The sequence below is a fragment of the Nematolebias whitei genome, chromosome 3 (genome assembly GCF_014905685.2).
Source record: "Nematolebias whitei isolate Nwh7 chromosome 3, NemWhi1, whole genome shotgun sequence".
NCBI lineage: Eukaryota > Metazoa > Chordata > Actinopteri > Cyprinodontiformes > Rivulidae > Nematolebias > Nematolebias whitei.
In genome coordinates this window covers 52,928,399-52,945,769 of record NC_056500.1, presented here as the reverse complement: position 1 = coordinate 52,945,769, position 17,371 = coordinate 52,928,399, and the positions used below count along the sequence as shown (strand labels likewise).

The window sequence follows — 17,371 nt, the reverse complement described above, 5'->3', positions numbered from 1 at the left end:
CTGTAAGGATGGTACTATTTACTGGCTCTGTGTCTGTTTCCCTAGTGTTTCCTCGTCAGTTTAATTGTTGCCACCTGTGTCTCGTCACACCTGTTGTAATCACGTCTGGTCTCGTCCTTGTATATAAGCCTCCTGTTCTGTGTTGTTCCTTTGTCGGGTCGTATTCGTTGGGTCTCCTGTGTTCTCCTGCGTCTTCTGAGTCTTCCCTGAGTTTCCTGAGTCCTCCCTGAGTTTCCCTTTGAGCCATCCGTTTTCATGTAAGTCTTGCTGCCACGTCAGCTATTATTTTGTTCTTTATTTTCTATTAAAAATACTTATTTTTGTAATCTGCCGAGTTGAGTCCTGTCTGCACTACTGGGTTCGTTCCTGACCACCAAATCCTGACACTACACCACACAACAATACATGAAAGACTTGGAAAGACACCTTAAAAACACTTTTGCTTTCGCACAGAAAAACCTGGAAAAATCAGCTGAAGGACGCAAAGCGTACTACGACCAAAAGGCCTCTCACGAGGAACTCCAAGTGGGAGACAGGGTCTGGTACTACACGTTTGCCCCCAAAACTGGGAGAAGAGAGTCCGGGACCGGAACTCTCGCCCGTAAACTGATGCCTAGATGGACTGGACCCCATCTGATAACCGACAAAGTATCTCCAGTTGTCTATCAGATAAAAATCAGTAAAGGCCAAAAAGAGCCAACTGTTAAATGGGTACATCGTAACCAGGTTAAACCACACAAGGCGCGCACTAACTCCTCAGGAGACAAAGATCTCACAAAATCTGACCTCGTGGGAATAAGGGTCATCCAAGCAGAAGATAACTAATGGATAATAAACTTAACCATAGTTTAAATTCACAGGACCTACCCTTGACCATTACGAAGCTAAGACCTATCTCTTTGTGCTTCCATAGGACAATGATGGTACCACTCCTGGTAATCTTCACCCTCTTGGGTGCCACCCAAGAAATCAAAGCCCTCATACAAGCGGTAAATGACTTAACTCTTAAGGTTGAAATGGATTACACTGTCGCACACCTAATGGATAGGATTTTTGCTGACATGCTTAGAGATATCAGTTCGTCGGTAGATACACTAGCCACCGGTAGGATCCCACCGTATCTAGTCTCTCTACAGATGGTGAACGACATCCTCAGCTCCGCTACGCGCGAAAGAGTCACGCAAACACAGGCTCACCTGGCTTACACTCTCGGTAGCGCAATTCCAATCTACGTCAATCACAAAACGTTTGAAATGGCGTTCATTATCAACCTACCGATAATGCCCTCAAATGGCGTATATAGACTCAGGGACGTTGTTAATGTTGGCAATTGGCACGGTGAAAACCATGTTCAAATTGACACACCGAAGATGGTTGCGTACCACGACGATAACCCCTCAGTTTATCTAGCTCCAAACCTTCAGATGTGTGTTCTCACTCGGGAGATACATTATCTGTGCGCGAGTAAGCCGTTTGTGTGGAATCAAACCGCGGGCTTATGCGGGTTGACACCTATTCCGGAAAATTCTAAGTGCTCAACGACCGTAACGCCTCGACACCTGGCTAAAGCTGCAAAAGCGGAAATAATTGGCTCTCGTTGGCTAGTGAACGCTCCTCAAAGAAAGGCGATCATAGCCTACGACCAACCCGGGGCAAATAGACCTTTGACGTTACCGGACAAAACAATGTGGATCAGTGTTCCCCAGGGAACAACCATACACATTGGTGATTTGACGCTCTATCACCTCGATCCGGAACAATGGGACGCGACTCTGGATGACTCAGAGTACCTGGGGAATATGTCTATAGACATAGATCCAGAGACTCTGGGAAGGATCCGTTTTGAAGGCACCCAAGTCGTCGACGCGAAACCAATAAACCGAGTTCTCAAGTCCCTCAGGTCCACAATTAAGAACCCGATCCAACCAATTACCTATGCGTGGTCAAGCGCGGACACGTTAATCATAGCCCTGCTAATGACGATAACCCTCGTATTGTGTGGGATACTCGCATCCCTGTTCCGGGGCCAAACGTCACTCCGAGTCGACGTGGATCGCCATGCAGCGCACCTCGATATGATTATGCCTCGCGTATGCGGGTCTGCAAAGAAGCCACTCACACGGGACAGCGTGACTGAAACTGACAACCAGGGTGAGGTGAAGCAGTGAAATGATGTTTTTAGTTGCTTAGTCACTACTCTTGTCGGTGTTGAAACGTTGTTGAATTGGTTTTGGTTGTTTCTGAGGTAAGAATGATTTTGTGTGTAAGTTATGTTAGAGACTAGGAGGCCTTTAACCATGCCAACATGCAGTTCATTCGCTAAATTGCAATCTTTGCGGAGTCAATGTATATTATTGTTACCTTAAGTACCATAATCTACATTGATCTCACAACGCTTAAGCCGAACCTACTCGAACAATTCTATTCGGGGGGATAGCTAATTCTTTTTGATAAGTCTCGCCATAGACTTCCAAAACATTTATGGGGAAACCCAACACCCAATCTCAAGTCGTTCGTCTAAAAGACAACAGACATTTGAACCAAACTATATTTTGCCATGTAAAGCTAACTTAAACCAAGTTAGAAATGGAAAAATAGTTTGGAACCCTTTTCTATAGGTATAAACCCCTGTAGTTACCCCTTTTCAGCATGCTCCACCCCTTAACTGGTAGTTGTAGCTGTTCCCAACCATAATAGCTTACACACCAGGTGCATATAGTTTAAGGCCTTATGTAAAATCCCCTTCATAAGCCCACCTTAAACCACATAATTGCATGACACATTGAACCAGAACGGCACAGGCTGGACGTCGCCCAGAGACGACCTTCGCTGGAGGCGACCTGCAATCCTGACGTTGGTCTCCGCTCTTCATCCAGTGGCCACATCTTCAGTTCAATCCAAGGGTACCCCTCTGTATGCTGATTAATCAACACTTCCAATCGTTGTGGATTTACCGTTGTGGATTATATGACTTTTTCCAGTGGATTACAGACTCTGTTTTCAAGGGGTTAAAGCATTGCTACAATGGAATTATCGAGACGATATAGAATTATAATCAACACAATGGAATTACCGAGAACATTGTGGAATTACCTTGACTTTGTTTTCCTTGCTGGATTACTTTTGACTTTTGTTTTCCTTGCTGGATTACTCTTGACTCTTGTTTCTTTGCTGGATTACATCACGCTTCAAGGACAATCGAAGGCGTAAGTTCATAGTTGGAATTCATCCCCATGGACAGGTGATGATTTCCAAAGGGGGGACTGTAGTGAACTTAACCTGATGTCAAGACTAAGCCTAAGGTCAAAACTCTTGACCTTAAGAACCTTGTGGGACAGGAACTGTCATTTCATTGATTTGAATCCAGAAATACAGGTTCACCCATCCTGAGACTTTCTTTCTTGAAAATTCAAGTGGAAGAACACTCTCTGTTCTATTATCATTACTATTTTACAAATGTTGATAATCAAAGTGCCTTAGTTCAAACCATTTTAGATGTTGCAGTGAACTAATCAATTTTATTAACTGTGTAATGATTTTTAATTCTCATGCAAAGTTAGAACTCATGTTAAAGCTGTTACAGAGTAATTATGCATTTTTTGATTTCTGCTTTTGAATGAGCAAGTGTGCGTTCCAGGGTCAGGAATCGAAGCAGACATGTGTTGGAACAACTGTCTTGTTTATATCCTCTCAGACGTCAACAGGGGGGTTTTGGCACCTGTTTTTCAAACTCGCCAAAACAAAACTCTCTCTGTCTGTGAGAACATTTCTGATCTGTTCCATAACAATTCTTGCTGTCTTCTAACCTCTTACGTCACAAAACACACCCCCGTCTGGTCGGTTCTGACCAATGGGAAGACTCCCGAATGAACCGGGAAAAGAGCTCTTTAAAATGTCGGTACTTCCTGGTCTACACAGTTCTGGAAGTTTGGTGAGTTCTGTGAGAGTTGAAGTGAGTTCAGTTCTGCGCGGAGAAGCCCAGTTCTGTGGGGTTCTGTTGGGAGATCAGAAGTCCAGCATGATAAGGCTCTTCCGAGTTCATGGGATTATAACATTGTCCACTGAGGTGAGCTTGTGTCGGACAGTCTCGCCATTACTCCGGACGAGTAACAGCATCCTACGGAGACGCTGAAAGGGTGCGTTAAACGGAATCTCGCCTGAGACATCTCCAGGTAAAAGAGTCGATTTCACCACCTAAGTGTACTGTAAGGAAGAAGCTGAAGAAAGCCCGGAGAGTGCCGTTCTGTTCCACACTCTCCCTCAAACACCATCTTTTACTCTCCTTCAACTTCCTTCCCATCTTTAAAACTCCTCTCTATCAAGTAGATATTCTTCCAGATATTTAGAAATGTCTGTGTAAAGTGTTTATCCACCGCCGTGTGGGTCATTGATCATAATTGTACAGTTTTCATAAATGTCTGTGGTGAATCAACGGAAAAATCATGGCCGTATGATTTTTCCTGATTGATTGCTTTTGTTGTTATTTTCATAATTTGCCAAATTAATGTAAATGTTTGATGTTAAACTTTGATTCTGTAAATAAATGACCGCATTCATTTTGATGGGTCAAAGATAAATGACGTCTCACGTTTGCATTTCCTTAAATTCAATGCACGTTTTATTCAGTCCAGAAAAATGAGGAATCCGTGTTAATTGATGAATATATCTGAGCATCTGTTCATCTACAGCAGTGGTTCTCATTCTCAAATGCGTTCATGTTGACAACCAAATTAACTGCTATTGGTCTGTGGACCCCAATTTGTTTTTGTCTAATATGTCAATGGAATAAGGTTGGCTTTTTTTTTTTTTTTTTTTTAACGTCACATTGATGTCAGTCGGTTGGTCCTATGGACACCCTTACCTGGTCATTGATAACTGTGGCAGTATGACCCCCACCCTCTTGACCATAAGACATTTAAAGATTGTAGAAATCTCTCAAAGCCATGGTGACACTTTCAGATCTCTGACATTGAACAGTGTGCTGTCAATTGCCTTATCTGTTTATTCAAAAAAGTTCAAGACAAAAACAACTGGACTTTATTTGTAACAGACGTTTTGCTTCTCATCCGAGAAGCTTTTTCAGTTTAAAGAACATGGGGTGTGGGGTTCGAGTTTTAAAGCTGAGGTAAGCAGACTGACGACTTACGGCGAGTGAACGCTGTCGCATCCTGGCTGTCGCTGCTCGTCATACTTTTTCTTGTTTCTATTTTATTCAGTCCTTCCTGCCTTTTCCACTACACCAAGTCTCTGATCCGTCTCAATATCAACCATGTGGTTCATTAAGATTTACCTGCTGTCTGTTCTGATTTGGACTCTCCAGCTGCTCATCCACCAACACCCGGCGTCTGGCCTTCTCCATTACTCAGCGGTCGAGCTCCTTCGCTTCCTGTGCTCCCTCTTCAGGACATTGCCTTCCATCCTCGCCGGAGATACATACATTCACCGTGGCTCCCGCTGTAGACTCCACGCTGACAAGTCTAACCCCATAAACTCCACCTGGTCTGACTCTCACCATTCTACACACCGCAATACTCGGTCCGCTAACAGTAATAGCATGTTATCTAGCCTAGCTCGGTCGGCTAATGCTCCGGTCGCTACCAACTCCTCCTCCGTAAAGTTTGGCCTTCTGAACGTTCGCTCACTCACTGGCAAAGGTCAGCTTATTCAAGTCCTAATATCTGACCGTAAGCTGGATTTTACTTGTCTAACAGAAACGTGGCAACAACAAAATGACTTTTTCCATCTGAATGAATCTACCACACCGGGGTTTGTTTACGTCGCCAAATCCCACGAGTCCGGCCGCGGAGGAGGTCTCGCGATAATTCATTGCGAGAACTGCAAGGTCTCACCGGTTCACACACCTCCCTCTCCCTCCTTTGAGAACACTGTGTGTCTACTCTCTGGTCCTACCCCCACCATTGTTGCCACTTTCTACCACCCACCCAAAATCAACAACTCTTTTATAAATGACTTTGCTGCTCTAATCGCCCATCTCTCAGCTCTCTCACCCCACATTATTCTGCTTGGAGACTTCAACATTGTAAGGATGTTACTTTTCTGTGGCCCGGTGTGTCTGTTTCCCTCGTGCTCCCTCATTCGTTTCCATTGTTGCCACCTGTGTCTCGTCCCAGCTGTTTGTCATCATGTCTCGTCTTCTCCCTGTATTTAAGCTGTCCTATTCTGTCTTGTTCTTCGTCGGGTCGTCCTTCGTTGGGTACGCTTCCTTGGGTCTCCTGAGTCTCTCCTTGTCTTCCTGGTCCCTCGAGTTCCCCGTGTCTCCTGAGTTCCCCGTGCCTCCTTCCTTGTTTATGTAAGTTTTGCTGCCCCGTCAGCTCGTTTATTTTGTACTTTTCATTTATCATTAAAGACCTATTTTTGTATATTCTGCCGAGTTGAGTCCCTGTTCTGCACTCTGGGTTCGCTCCTGACAAATCCTAACAAACATTCATATGGATGAAGACAACAACCCCCTCACCAGAGACTTCACATCCTGCCTTGACAGCTGTGGCTTCCAGCAATTCATTAACTTTCCAACCCACATAAAAGGCCACAGTTTGGACTTATTATGCTGCTCTGGACTCTCTCCTCTTAACTGTTCTTCTGATGAACTTCCATTTACTGATCACCTCATGATTTCATTCAGTGTCAATCTTAAATTTTCTTCAGAGAAACCTCAACGCACTCTTTCCTTCCGTAATATTAAGAATATCAACCATGACATTCTTTTGTCTCATATTAATAATACCTTCTTCACCTTCAATTCTTCTAACCCAGATGACCTTGTCATATTCTACAATAACAGCCTCACCAACATCTTTAACTCTGTCGCTCCTCTGAAAACCCGGTCTGTCTCCTTCTCCAACTCTGCACCCTGGTTCACTCCAGAACTCCGTTCTCTGAAATCCAAAGGTCGGAGGTTGGAGCGACTCTATAAGAAATCCGGTCTCTCAATTCACAAGGAACACTATGCGAACCACGTCATCCAGTAGGACAATATTTCTCAAGCCAAATCCAGCTACTTCTCTGAGATCATCAGTTCCAATGTTGGCAATTCAAAGACTTTGTTCTCTTTCCTTAACCGTTCAGTCTCATCTCCTAACTCATTACCCTCTCACATGGTTTCCACAGAATTTTGCAACTCTCTGATGTCTTATTTCAATGAAAAGATTCTTTCAATTCATAAACACCTTGGACCAAATACTGCCCCAAGCATCTATGTTGAACTCCACCCTCCCTCCCTCCCTCCCTCCCCTTTTCTGTCTTCTCCCTCCCCTCTGCTGATGACATTGCTGACGTTATCAGCACCCCTAAGTCCTCATCCTGTCAACTTGATCCATTTCCCACAGTTCTTATTAAATTCTGTCTCCCGTCTCTGCTCCCCATCATCAAGAAACCAGGTCTTGACTTTACCAACTTCAGTAATCTTCATCAGATCTCTAATCTGCCCTTTATTTCCAAGGTTCTTGAAAAAGCCCTTGCTAGTCAACTTCACTCTCACCTATCCAACAATAATTCAAAAAGCGTTCAATACAAAAACAACTGGACTTTATTTGTAACAGAAGACATGCTTCTGTTACAAATAAAGTCCAGTTGTTTTTGTATTGAACACTTTTTGAATTCATCATGTCCTGGATGACTGAGAATCTTCACCAGCATATCCAACAATGACATTTATGAAAAGTTTCAATCTGGTTTTTGCCCCCACCATAGCACCGAAACAGCTCTAATAAAAATAACTAATGACCTTCTTCTTGCTGCTGACTCTGCTCTTCTGTCTATCCTCATTTTACTGGATCTAAGTTCTTCCTTCGACACAATCTGTCATTCTATCCTCCTCAACAGACTAACCTCCACTGGCATCTCAGGTACTCCGTTAGACTGGTTCAAATCTCATCTCTCTGACTGCACTCAATTCATTCAGCTCAAATCCTTTTGTTCCCAGTCTTCCCCCGTCTCCACGGATGTCCCCCAAGGCTCTGTCCTCGGACCCCTCCTCTTCATCATTTACCTCCTTCCTCTAGGTCACATCTTCCATAAATTTGGTGTCCATTTTCACTGTTATGCTGATGACACACAGCTCTACTTGTCAACAAAACCAAACTCCACCCACCCACCCTCCATCCTCACGGACTGTCTAAATGAGCTAAATCATTAGTTTTCTAACAACTTCCTACAACTAAACAGTGACAAAACAGAAATTCTTCTTGTCGGTACCAAAAACTCTATTTCAAAATCAGAACATCATCTCATCCCCCTTAACAACTCCCTGCTATCCCCCTCGCCTCAGGTCAAGAGTCTCGGTGTCATCCTCGACACCACTCTCTCCTTCACTTCACACATCAACAATGTCACTCGGTCTGCCTATTTCCATCTCCGAAATATTAACCGTCTCCGCCCTTCTCTCACACCCCGCTCCACAGCTATCCTTGTTCACAGTCTTGTGACTTCTCGGATTGACTACTGCAACTCCCTTCTTTATGGCCTCCCCAACAAATCTCTCCAGAAGCTGCAACTGGTCCAGAACTCAGCTGCTCCTGTCATTACTCAAACCTCCTCCTATAACCACATCACTCCAGTCCTGCAGCAGCTCCACTGGCTCCCGGTTAAATCACGCATCGTCTTCAAAATTATTCTTCTCACTTTCAAAGCTATCCACAACCTTGCCCCTCCGTACCTATCTGACCTCCTACACATCTCCATCCCCTCCCGCTCTCTCAGATCCTCCTCTTCACTTCACCTCCATGAACCCTCTGCCCGCCTCTCCACCATGGGGAGCAGGGCCTTCACACCTGCTCTTATATTCTTTATATATTTTATATTCTGTATGTATTTTATATTCTTTATGTATTTTATATTCCAATTTATTCCTGTTGATCTTTGCACTGTGCTTGTTTGTTTTTACACAATCTGATATGTTTCTTACTGTAAAGTGTCCTTGGGTGTCCTGAAAGGTGCTTTTTAAATAAAATGATTATTATTACATTATTATTATTGACATCTCACACCTTACAGTAGGGGTTTGTTAAGTTCTTTGTTAATCTAATTCACAGATGGGCCACATTCCTGCTAGGTGTGAAACTGGCTGAGTATCAGTTCTAAAGCTGCATTAAAAGTTTTTGAAAGTTGAAATCTGAGGCCTCCTCCTCTGTTTAAAGATGGACATAAATCTTTAAACAGAGGAGGAGGCCTCAGATTTCAACCTTCAAAAACTTTTAATGCAGCTTTAGGACTGATACCCAGCCAGTTTCACAACTAGCAGGAATGTGGCCCATCTGTGAATTAGATTAACAAAGAACTTAACAAACCCCTACTGTAAGGTGTGATGGGTCAATCTGCTTACCTCAGCTTTAAAACTCGAACCCCCACACTCCATGTTCTTTGAAATGAGAAAGCTTCTCAGATGAGAAGCGAAACGTCTTCTGTTACAAAGTCCAGTTTTTGTCTTGAACTTTTTTGAATTTACCATGTCCTGGATGAGTGAGAATCTTCACCAGCTTATCTGTTTATTTTAATCTGTGAGAAGGCAAATGGTACTGACCTGTTATAACAAACGATATTTGACACCATATCACCCACACCTGGTTGATCAGAGACAAGTCCAGTTGTTTTTGTATTAACCATTTTTTAATCAGGGACAAGTTTCTGGCTGTCTTGACCTATGACTGTCGTCCTAAATAAAATTTAATATTAATGCCATGTTGTTATTTTTAAGTTTGTGTTCACGCATTTTTGGAAATATGGTAATGTAAGATAATTTTGAACAACGTAATATAATACCCATCGTCTGCCAAAAATATTGTGTTTAACACCAAATCAAGAAACTCACTAAATCAAGAAACTTGTAATGGTATGTTATGATATGTTGTAACCCCGGACCCACCTAGGACTGTCAGACCACATCTCAATCTTCCTGGCTCCTGCTTACATGCCCCCGCTGAGACGCTCCAGACCGGTACAAAAGAAAGTTAAATGTTGGATCCAGGACAGTGGCCCCATACTGAGATTGTTTTGACCGAACAGACTGGCAGGTTTTCAGAGAAGCTGCTGAAAATGGAGGATCTCTTTATCTGGACCAATACGCATCCTCAGTTCTGGGTTACATTAGTACATGTACTGACACCGTCTCCACTATCAGATATGTTGAGAGTTACCCAAACAGAAAACCTTGGCTGAATGCAGAGGTGCGTACCCTGCTGGAAGCCAGGAACACTGCCTTCAGGTCTGGAAGCTCAGAGGAGCTGAGTAGGACAAGGAAAGAGCTGGTTGCTGGTATTAAGAGGGCCAAGGCCACATATGCACAGAGGATCGAGGGTCAATTCACCTCACAAGACCCTCCGAGCATGTGGAGAAGCATTAAGTGCATAACAGATTATAAAGGAAGGAGCGAACAATGTCCCAAAGACCCATCTCTGCCTGATGCCCTAAACAAGTTCTATACACGCTTTGAAGACCTGAAGAGACCCCCCAGCACCAGACTCACCTCACCACCGGATGAAGAGGAGCCTCAGCCAAAGTAAGGAGTACTTTCAGGAGGATTAATCCGCACAAGGCAACCAGCCCAGACAACATCCCCGGAAAAGTGTTGAAAGAATGTGCCGATCAGCTCTGTGAGGTGCTGGCAGACATCTTTAACACCTCACTTACCCTGGAGACAGTTCCCACCTGCCTGAAGACTGCCACCATCATCCTAGTCCCAAAAAGCTCTACAGTGACTTGTCTGAATGACTATCGGCCAGTGGCCCTCACCCCGATAGTTGCTAAATGCTTCGAAAAACTGGTCATGACTCACATCAAAACAACCATCAACATCAACGAGGACCCTCATCAGTACGCATACCGTGAGAACCGATCAAAAGAGGATGCCATCTCCTCTGTGGTCCACACTGCTTTCAACCACCTGGAGCAGAAAAACTCTTGCGTCCGTATGCTCTTTGTGGACTTCACATCCGCCTTCAACACCATGATCCCCCAAACCCTGATGGACAAACTATCCACACTAGGACTAAGCCCCTCCATTTGTAACTGGGTACTAGACTTCTTAACAAACAGACCACAGTTAGTGAGGATCCACAACCTCTCCTCCTCCACCATAACCCTCAGCACTGGCTCACCTCAGGGATGTGTGCTGAGCCCCCTCCTGTTTACTCTGCTCATGTATGATTGTGCAGCTACCCATCCAGGCTGTCACATTGTAAAGTTTGCAGATGATACAGGTGTGGTGGGATGCATCACAAACAATGATGAGTCCAGCTACAGGCAAGAGGTGGAACACCTGGAGAGCTGGTGCAAAGAGAACAACCTTCGCATCAATGTGAAGAAAACAAAGGAGATGGTTGTGGACTTCAGAAGGAACAAACACACCTACATCCCCCTGAACATAAGAGGATCTGTGGTGGAAGTAGTCTCCAGCTACAAGTACTTGGGTGTGCACCTGAACAACAACCTCAGCTGGAGCAACAACACCACCAGCCTGATCAAGAAAGCTCATCAGAGACTCTACTTCCTCAGACGGCTGAGACGAGCTGGTCTGGAAGCTCAGTCCTCACCTCCTTCTACAGGTGTGCAGTGGAGAGCATCCTGTGCCCCAGCATCAACGTGTGGCATGGAGGCTGCACAGCTGCAGAAAGAAAGCTTTGCAGAGAGTGGTGAAGGCTGCACAGAAGATGTTGGAGTCAGCCTCCCCACCATCACAGACATCTACACCTCCAGATGCAGGAAGAGGGTCACCAGCATCATTAAGGACCCCACTCACCCAGCACACACACTTTTTGCCCCGCTCCCCTCAGGAAGGAGGTTGAGGAGCATTAAGTGTAGAACCACTAGACTGAGGAACAGCTTCTACCCTGAGGCTGTTAGACTCATGAATCTCTAACTAGAATAATCACTGTGAAAAATCACATCATGTTGCTGCTGATCTGTTTCAATGTTGCTGCTGATCTGTTTCATGTTGCTGCTGATCTGTTTCATGTTGCTGCTGATGTGTTTCAATGTTGATGTGTTCATGCGTGCTCATCTGCTCACAGACTCATGCTCATGTTTGTGCTGCTGTTCAACGTAATGTTTTTAAGCTATTAGTGCTTAGTGTATATTTAGTTGATGTTTTTCTTAGTTCATATCTTAGATGTCATCATTGTTTTTCTTATACATTTTATTGTTGGATGTAACTGGGACCCTGTGAACATAATTTCGCTCCACCACATGTACCACATGAGGTGTGAATGACAATAAAGAATCTCTGACTCTGATGATGAAGACCTATCAGCAGAAATGAAAACTAAACTTTTCTAATGGGCTTCACATAGTAAATGCTTGAAAAAAGTTGAATATTTTAATATCAAATGTACATGAATCAACATTGATATAGTATCAGTTATGGTTGAAAACCTAACGTTAATTCAACGTGTAAGTCACCAACCACTTTCTGTATAATTTCAATGTCAGGCTTCAACATTGATTCAGTATTTCTGCCTAACCATATTTCAATGTTGATTCAATCATGTTTTGCTGTCTGGGACATCATCTGATCTGCACCAAATTTGTGGTGCTTCATCAGTGAGCACTTGTAGACACATTCGTATTGTTCAATCATGACATCACTTAAGCCCCACCCACTCAGAGAATAAACTGTTGATTATTGGGTGACTCTTCCAGCTTGGCCCTGTGTAAGATATAAGACTGAAACCGTATTTGCTAACTGTTGATTACCACACATGACATGTTGAAAAGCATAAATGAAGTGCTCGTCAAACATTCACCATAAAACACAAAGTCACAGTAACTCCTGTCTGGAAGGTTGGATTTCGCCTAGACTTGTAAGATCTGCAGCTGGACAAGGATTCACATGGACGGAAGGCGATACTGAAGATTCAGGAAATGTGCCCCCTGGTGAACACGTGCAGGATTGGCACGAGAGCGTTCGCGATGGCAACTGGGTGGAGTGACTGAACCTCTCGCGGTCGCGTAAGGCTGGAGTGGCGCTTTGCTGCGAGGGCCTCCAATGCAGCTTGCAGCTTTAATTAAATATTATATTGCTTAAAATGTAATAACATGTTGAATCTCTATTTGGACATTTTGTTGCTTCTAGTTCTTTATTTGACACAGTTACTAATGGAAGATCAACCACTTCCCCTAATAACCAAACTTCTACAAATCAAATCCCTCCTACAAGTCAACCCTCAGTTAATCACAGCTTCTCTTTTTCTCCATTCTCAGTCAGTGAGGTCAATAAACTGTTAAAAGATCTTGATCCTAAAAAATCTGCAGGTCCAGATGAACTTCCACCTTATTTCTTAAGGCTGGCTGCTCATATCATCACAGTCCCTGTGACCCTCTTCAATCTCTCCATGAGACAAAACTCCATCCCAGACACTTGGAAAACAGCCTTTGTTCTTCCTTTGCTGAAGGGAGGAGACCCCACCTCACTGAACAACTATCGACCAATCTCTAAACTCTGCATTTTAGCCAAGGTTCTAGAAAAACTGATAAACTCTCAAATCAAAAATGACCTGGACTCATTTAACATCTTACCTCCACATCAATCTGGTTTCAGGAAACAACACAGCACAACCACTGCTTCACTGAAGGTTCTTAATGACGTTGTTGAAGCACTGGATGCTAAGGATTATTGTGCTGCACTTTTATTAGACCTGTCTAAAGATTCTGACACTGTGGATCAGAACATCTTGTGTCATAAACTCTCAGAAATTGGTTTCTCAGAACATGCCATTGGTTGGTTCTCTAACTATCTTTCAGACCGGAGGCAATGTGTTCAACATAATGGTACTTCCTCCAGTTATTTAACAGTTAACAATGGTGTACCACAAGGCTCAGTCTTAGGACCCACCCTCTTTACAATCTACATACATAATGTAGGTAAAAACATCCCTAATGCATCCATACATTTCTATGCTGATGACACAGTTGTTTATTGTCGAGCTAAAACTGTTGCTAAGGCTTTCCAGCCTTTGCAATCTGCATTTAACTACATCCAGACAGATTTGTTTCGCCTCAAACTTGTCCTAAATGCCGACAAAACCAAAGGGATGCTTTTTTCAAATAGGAAGTTGGTCCAGCAGTTCTTTCTCCGATTTTATCCTCAAATGGTGTCCGCAATGAGTTTGTTGATTCCTATAAATATTTGGGTATCTTGGTCGACTCACATCTCTCTTTTAAGCTCCATGTGGAAAACTTGATAAAGAAACTGAAAGTTAAACTGGGTTTCTTTTTCAGAAACAAATCATGTCTAACTCTGAATGCTAGAAAACGCCTTGTATCTGTGACTTTCCTTCCCTCAATTGATTATGGTGACATTATTTACATGAACGCTCCTACAAGAACCCTGCAGATGTTGGATGCTGCAGATGTTGGATGCTGCAGATGTTGGATGCTGTCTATCATGGTGCACTAAGATTCATAACTGGCTGTGATCATCATACCCACCACTGCACCCAGTATTCACTGGTTAACTGGACATCATTAACTTCACGCAGACTCTCCCACTGGTACATTTTCATCTTTAAATCCCTTCTTGCAGAAGGACCTTCTCCTACTCCGCTCCTGTTTCCTGGAATGTCTCACAAAAAGATCTGAAACTCTCGACCTTGACCTCTCCAACTGGCTTCAAACATCTGTTACGTTCCTGGTAAAAACCAGTGCAAACATGTTCCTGCTTTTAGTTTTCTACACCGCCTTATAATCTAGCTGGTTTTTTTTTTGTTTGTTTTTTGGGGTTTTTTTTTGCTAATTTTCCTTTTGACTGTCCTTTTGGTTGATATTTTGTTTTGATTTGTCAAAATAAATAAATACATTTGTATGCCTCTTTTGTGACTGTTTATTGTTGTCATTGTTACTCACTGTTGTCAGTTTTTATGTTGTCAGGTCTCTCTTGTAAATGAGTCCCCGAGGCTCACTAGGATTAATCGGTCTAAATAAAGGTTGAATGAAATACCAGTATGTTATTTAAGCTTAAACGGGAGCATGAAACTGAGTGGAGCAGACAACGAGAGGGAGGAGCTGTTCCACCTCCTCCTCAGATGAGCTCTGCTGTTCAGAAATCACGTCCAATTTATTTAGAAAGTACATTTTAAAACAGCAGCTGGTACCAAAAATGTTTAACAATAAAAATCAATTGTAATATTTTAATGGATATTTATCATATTTTACAGGTACTTTTTGACTTATGGTTACATGACCTCGATAAGACTTCTGGGTAATATTTAACGGTACATAATTTTTTAATAATTTCGGTTACGCAGGTGTTTGGCACTGTTCTGTCCAGTGATTATGATAGATAGCTATTAGATAATATTTACTTAGTTACTGTGTTCATTTTGTAGGTTGAATGGTTGTAAGCGTAAGTCAGACAGCGAAGCTTCATGAAGACTTGTGACGATCATGCAGTCTGAACGTGTGTTGAAATCAAGCTGTACTTTGTGAAACGTCATCCAGTGGTTCATTCTTGCTCTACAACAAGAAAGCTGCACCTTATGCTGGAGATGGACACAGATTCTGGGCAGCTGTGGCTCAGTGGTTAGAGCAGTCGTCCTCCAATGTGAGAGTTGGGGGTTCGAATCCACCAGCAGTCACATGCTGAAGTGTCCCTGGGCAAGACACTGAACCCCTCAAAGCCTCTGATGTGTGTCCCATCAGTGTATGAATGTGATAAAGCTCTGATTAGTCTCTGTAGAGATCTAGTATAGAGCTGTATGAACGGGTACATGAGGCACAGATTGTAGTGTAAAGAGCTTTGAGTATCTGGATCAGATAGAAAGGAGCTGTATAAGTACAGTCTGTTTACCATTTACCATTCTGATAATGAACAGTGGATGCCTGTGGCTTAATAACCAGAGAATCTTATTTATGTACAAAATTATGATTTATCTTATATTTCGTATGTGCAGCTTAGACTGTGTGTGTTCTGTAGTCCAAGGATGACGGTGTATTGCCTGATATGTAAAAGTAATAAATATGCGGTGTTGAGCTGACACCTGAGTGCTGGAGGGCCCCACAGCTCGACGAGGGACCTTAATGTCAAATCCTCCTTTTGGATCTTTTTCTCCGCGTAGGGCGGGGTCGTTGTGGGGCTCCCGGCCAGACTCCCAGTCACAGACCGTTTTCCGGATGGCTTGAAGAACGCTGCAATGAAGATAAAAAGACACGAAAATGAGTCTTTACATTTAAAAAAAATGTTATTTAACTTTTAGTTAGCTATTAAATAACCTTTAAGTGACATAAGTTTCAAGTAACAATTTTTTTCTGAAATATTGTAATAAATAAATAAATAAATAAATCTACTTCAGAAGTAACCCAGGCTGCACAAGGTGGCTGCATGTTGGAGCAGCTCTTTTATTTCATTCTGAGATTTTGCTTTTGGAAACTTTAATTCCTCTTTTTCTGGATGTAAGTCACATTTTTTGGATGATTGTTTCCTCTGGTATCAGATGCTGTGCAGCTGGAAGGATTTTTACTGAACCTTTTTAAGTTTTGGACATTTGTTATGATGCGTAACCATGGCAACAAGGCAGTTTTCTACAACCAACAGCTGATTAACATCTCAAAAGATCAAATAATATCTTAACTACAGTCCCAAATCTCAAATGAGTTGAAAAGGATGTTCTGTGGATGCATCCTCATCTACCTGCCAGCTGTGCTCGAGTGCCTGACCACTGAGATCCTGGAACTAGCAGGAAACACGGGTCATGACAGCAGAAGGACAGGATCGTCCCTCGGCACCTACAGTTAGCTGTCCGCAGCTATGAGGAGCTCGGCAGACTGCTGGGAGGAGTGGCCATCGCTCTGGGAGGAGTTCTGCCCGGCATTCAGGTGGTCCTATAGCCCGGGGGAACCGAGAGGCCAGCCGAGTCTGGGTGGACGGATCGAACGGCATCTGCAGCCATTTTCTTAGGATCCACTGTGGGATGGACCTTTACAAGAGATCCTTCCTGCCTACAGCATCAGTATCTATAACATCTCTTAATATGCTGGTGAAGATTCTCAGGCATCCAGGACATGATGAATTCAAAAAGCGTTCAATACAAAAACAACTGGACTTTATTTGTAACAGAAGATGTTTCGCTCCTCATCCGAGGAGCTTTCTCAATTCAAAGAGCAGAGAGTGAGAGATACAAGTTATAAGGCTGAGTGAGATAAGACACACACACACACACACACACACACACATATATGTAGATTGGCAGTTCACACCTAAAAACCTAAACAGTAGGTCTTTGTTCCTCTAATTCACAGACGAGGCCTCTCTGTTCCCATCAGGTGTGAAAACCGGCTGGGAATCAGTTTTAAAGTTGCATTATATGTTTTTGAAAGTTGAAATCTGAGGCCTCCTCCTCTGTTAAGAGACGGCTTTTCTCTTTTT

At 43.2% G+C, this 17,371-nt stretch overlaps 1 protein-coding gene across 1 annotated transcript in view; it reads right to left on the bottom strand.

Annotated features, from left to right (window-relative positions):
* cyfip1 (cytoplasmic FMR1 interacting protein 1) overlaps positions 1–17,371 on the bottom strand; it is a gene marked incomplete at its 5' end in the record, with an annotated part of 159,045 nt that overhangs the window by 90,502 nt on the left and 51,172 nt on the right. Inside the window, 1 exon segment of the mRNA XM_037698324.1 lies at positions 15,987–16,134. Coding sequence (XP_037554252.1) covers positions 15,987–16,134 — 148 coding nt within the window.